This window comes from Erythranthe guttata, chromosome 6 (assembly GCF_056151865.1).
Source record: "Erythranthe guttata isolate IM_541 chromosome 6, IM_541, whole genome shotgun sequence".
NCBI classification, from domain to species: domain Eukaryota; kingdom Viridiplantae; phylum Streptophyta; class Magnoliopsida; order Lamiales; family Phrymaceae; genus Erythranthe; species Erythranthe guttata.
In genome coordinates this window covers 14,345,294-14,349,428 of record NC_142538.1, presented here as the reverse complement: position 1 = coordinate 14,349,428, position 4,135 = coordinate 14,345,294, and the positions used below count along the sequence as shown (strand labels likewise).

Sequence of the window (4,135 nt, the reverse complement as noted above, 5' to 3'; positions counted from 1 at the left end):
TATCACAACTCACTAAGTATTTCTGTAATTGATGGAATTCTCAATTTGCGTCTGATGGTTGAGGAGAAGAGTTGTGGATGCTTTTATAGACGAGAGAAGAGGGCCACGATTCTTTGTAACGGCAGAAGACAAATCCCACGCACACATCATGGTCTTTTATTGTCTTATTACGTTACAAAGTAAATACCATAAATCACCTTAATACCATCATTTGAATTACCCACAATTTAATTAATTATATTAAAGATTAGTGGACCAAACAGTAAAACGTTAAAAAACGTAAAACTAACATGTTACACAACTTAGACAGCTTATTTGCATAATTTAGTTACACAACTTAGTTAAATATACTGCAGAAAAAAAAAAATCTCTGGTGCGTACATCATCATCAACATTACGTCACCGTCACCTTCATCATTACCAAAAAAAGATTCAATTTTTTTCGGTTTGATTTCCATGATTATTAGATTACATAATGAGTGTAACCCAAACTGTATGTGTGTGCGTGTGTTGTTGCATATGTATGTATATAGATGCGTGATTATGTGTGTGCGCCAGCGAGTTGTTGTGTAACAGAGCTTTTCAACGACGACAGCAACGTAGAGTAGGAATGGAGCATGTTGAACGGAGTTTGGACGGGATCTGACTGAGTGTAGAGAGTTAAAAAAAACACAACCCTTTTAGCAAATTGCAAACATTGGTATGTCCTAATTCGAAAGACAATTATAGCTCAAAGTATTTAGCAAATTACCCCATAAAATATAATATAATCTTTTTTTTTTCTTTTTTTTTCTTTGATAAGATAGTATAATAATCTAGTTAGATATAGTATGAATGAGATGATACGATGGTCAAAGTTTAAAAAAGGCGGGTAATTAATTTGTAAAGAAAAAAGTGATATAATAATTTCATTACCGAAACCTAAGCACCACCCTAACCGATATTAAGGTCCGAATTAAAGCGGGTCGGCAGGCACATTACATATTTGCCCTGTTAGGCAAAACACAAATTCCAGTATGAGTAGAGTTCTTTGTTCCCATTACTTCTTTCACCTACTTTTACTTAATTACTTATGTATACCCAACCCAGCTGTATTTTTTATTTATCTCCCTCTCCACATTAAATACCTTTACCATTTTTTTCTCTATTTTAATTAATATTATTATTCAAACACCATCCCTTCGTCTTCCTTTTTCTCTTTTTCAGACACTCCCAACTGTTCAATCCTATATTTGTATAAATTAAATACAAATAGAAGAAGAAGCTTTGTCTGAATTCATAATCTTCACCGGCCACCAAATATCCATGGCGAGAGTTGTGGCACTAGAAACATCTTCGCCGTCTCCTCCTCCGCCGCCGCCCGCCGGAGATGTCACGGTTGACATGCCACGCGCCGCCGCATGCGAGTCTCCGACGCTGGCGGAACTTCTCAAATCCGTTAGTGATCTGTCACGGAATGGAGCCCCCGGAGACAACGACGACGACGCGCCAGTTACGCTCGACATCAGCAGCGGCGGCGGCGTGAATCCTCCGCCGTCGGTTCCTTTCGTTTTGGCCTTCACCAATCTAACCTACAGAGTGAAAGTCCGCCGCAAGCTCGCCCTCCCGGTGTTCCTCCGCCGCCGCGGCTCCGCTCCAGATCCGGTTTTCGGGGAAACCCTTTCCCCGGCGCATACGAAAACGATCCTGGACGAGGTCTCCGGCGAGGCCCGCGACGGCGAAATAATGGCGGTGATGGGGGCGTCGGGTTCGGGGAAGTCGACCCTGATCGACGCGCTGGCAAACCGCATGGCGAAAGGAAGTCTGAAAGGTACAGCCACACTGAACGGAGAGCCAATAGAATCAAGACTGATGAAAGTGATATCAGCTTACGTCATGCAGGACGACCTCCTCTTCCCCATGCTCACCGTCGAAGAAACCCTCATGTTCGCCGCTGAGTTCCGGCTGCCCAGAACCCTCTCCAATTCCAAGAAGAAACTCCGAGTTCAAGCCCTGATTGACCAGCTGGGGCTGCGCAACGCCGCCAAGACAGTCATCGGAGATGAGGGCCACCGCGGCGTCTCCGGCGGAGAGAGGCGGCGCGTCTCCATCGGGACTGACATCATCCACGACCCGATTCTGTTGTTCCTCGACGAACCCACCTCGGGATTGGATTCCACCAGCGCTTTCATGGTGGTGAAGGTACTGCAGAGAATTGCACGGAGCGGGAGTGTAGTGATTATGTCTATACACCAGCCGAGCTATAGAATCCTTGGATTGCTGGATCAAATGATTTTTCTTTCACGTGGGAAAACTGTCTACAGTGGCCCTCCCTCCAATTTGCCTGTTTTTTTCTCAGATTTCGGGCACCCAATTCCCGATACCGACAACCGGACCGAGTTCGCATTGGATCTGATTCGCCAACTCGAGGGTTCAACAGGTGGAATCAAAAGCATGGCCGAGTTCAACAAATCATGGCAGTCATTAAAGAAAGGCAATTTATCAAACACCTTATGTGCAGCAGCAGAAACCAATACCACCACCACCAATCTGTCCCTAAAAGAAGCCATAAGCGCCAGCATTTCAAGAGGAAAGCTAGTCTCCGGCGCCACCGCCACCAAGAACAACAGCAGCCCCACTGCCATGGTTCCCTCGTACGCAAACCCGCCGTGGGTCGAACTAGCGGTGCTGTCGAGACGGTCATTCACAAATTCATGGAGGATGCCGGAGCTTTTCGGCGTCCGCGTGGCGGCGGTGATGGTGACAGGGTTCATCCTAGCCACAATATTCTGGCGGCTCGACGACTCCCCGAAAGGGATCCAAGAAAGACTCGGCTTCTTCGCCTTCGCCATGTCGACCACCTTCTACACCTGCGCCGATGCACTACCGGTGTTCCTCCAAGAGAGGTACATTTTCATGAGAGAAACCGCATACAACGCTTACAGAAGGTCTTCCTATCTCTTAGCCCACGCGCTAACTTCCCTCCCGGCGCTCCTCCTCTTGTCGTTGGCGTTCGCCGCCGCCACCTTCTGGGCTGTGGGACTCGACGGAAGCTTTCTCTTCTACTTCCTAATCATATTCGCTTCCTTCTGGGCCGGAAGCTCGTTCGTCACGTTCCTCTCGGGCGTGGTGCCGCACGTGATGCTAGGGTACATAATAGTGGTGGCGATTATAGCGTACTTTCTATTATTCAGTGGCTTCTTCATAAACCGGGATAGGATCCCGGCGTACTGGATCTGGTTCCACTACATATCCTTAGTGAAGTACCCGTACGAGGCGGTGCTTCAGAACGAGTTCGAGAATGGGGCAAAGTGCTTCGTGCGCGGGGTGCAGATATTCGACGGGACGCCGCTGGCGGCCGTGCCGGAGGCGATGAAGGTGAATCTTCTGGCGAGCATGAGCGGCACTCTAGGGGTGGATATAACGAGCTCGAGCTGCGTTACGACTGGGGCGGATATACTGCGGCAGCAGGGGGTGACGGATCTGAGCAAGTGGAATTGTCTGTGGGTTACGGTGGCGTGGGGCTTCTTCTTTCGGTTCCTCTTCTACTTGGCGGTGGTGATCGGAAGCAAAAACAAGAGAAGATGATTTTGATTGATCGCCCCCCGCGGCCAAAGTTACTAGTGACGAAATGAATTAATGATGAAATTGATGATGAGAGAGGGATTTTGGCGGGAAATTTAAACAGACAGACAAAATCCTCTTTTGTTTGGTGTTTTATTTTTATTATTATTATTTTTTTTATTTGAGTAAGAATTATAATTTTATCAAGTGGTGATTTTTTTTCTGTTATTGTATTTGTTTTACATAATTACTGTGAATGTGAGGACTCTTGATGATAAGTATCGAGATAATTAAGAGATATGATCTTGATAGATATATTTGGATTGAATGGCATTAGACTTTCACTCGTTTGATACAAGTTCCCATAGTCAAAGATTTGGATGAAATGATTTGAATCCCCATTTCATTTTTTTCATTATTATTGAAATGATATGCTAGTTTGTGTATAAAATCTTTTAGTTAAAAGAAGGTACATTTCACTTTCCCCAATCTATTTTGACTCCTGTTAGTTGTCAGATATTTGACTTTAACACTGTTTGATCTAACCTTCGAAATTACAAAAAAACAACATCTCTAGTTTAAATAATTATTA

General features: G+C 45.2%; 1 protein-coding gene across 1 annotated transcript; it reads left to right on the top strand.

The window, feature by feature from the left end:
* The first annotated feature begins 777 nt into the window (after positions 1 to 777).
* On the top strand, positions 778 to 3,888 carry LOC105962719 (ABC transporter G family member 6). The gene has a single exon (XM_012987043.2). It carries the CDS (start codon positions 1,306 to 1,308, stop codon positions 3,565 to 3,567), a length of 2,262 nt encoding a protein of 753 aa, XP_012842497.2. The 5' UTR covers positions 778 to 1,305; the 3' UTR covers positions 3,568 to 3,888.
* Positions 3,889 to 4,135: the final 247 nt, after the last annotated feature.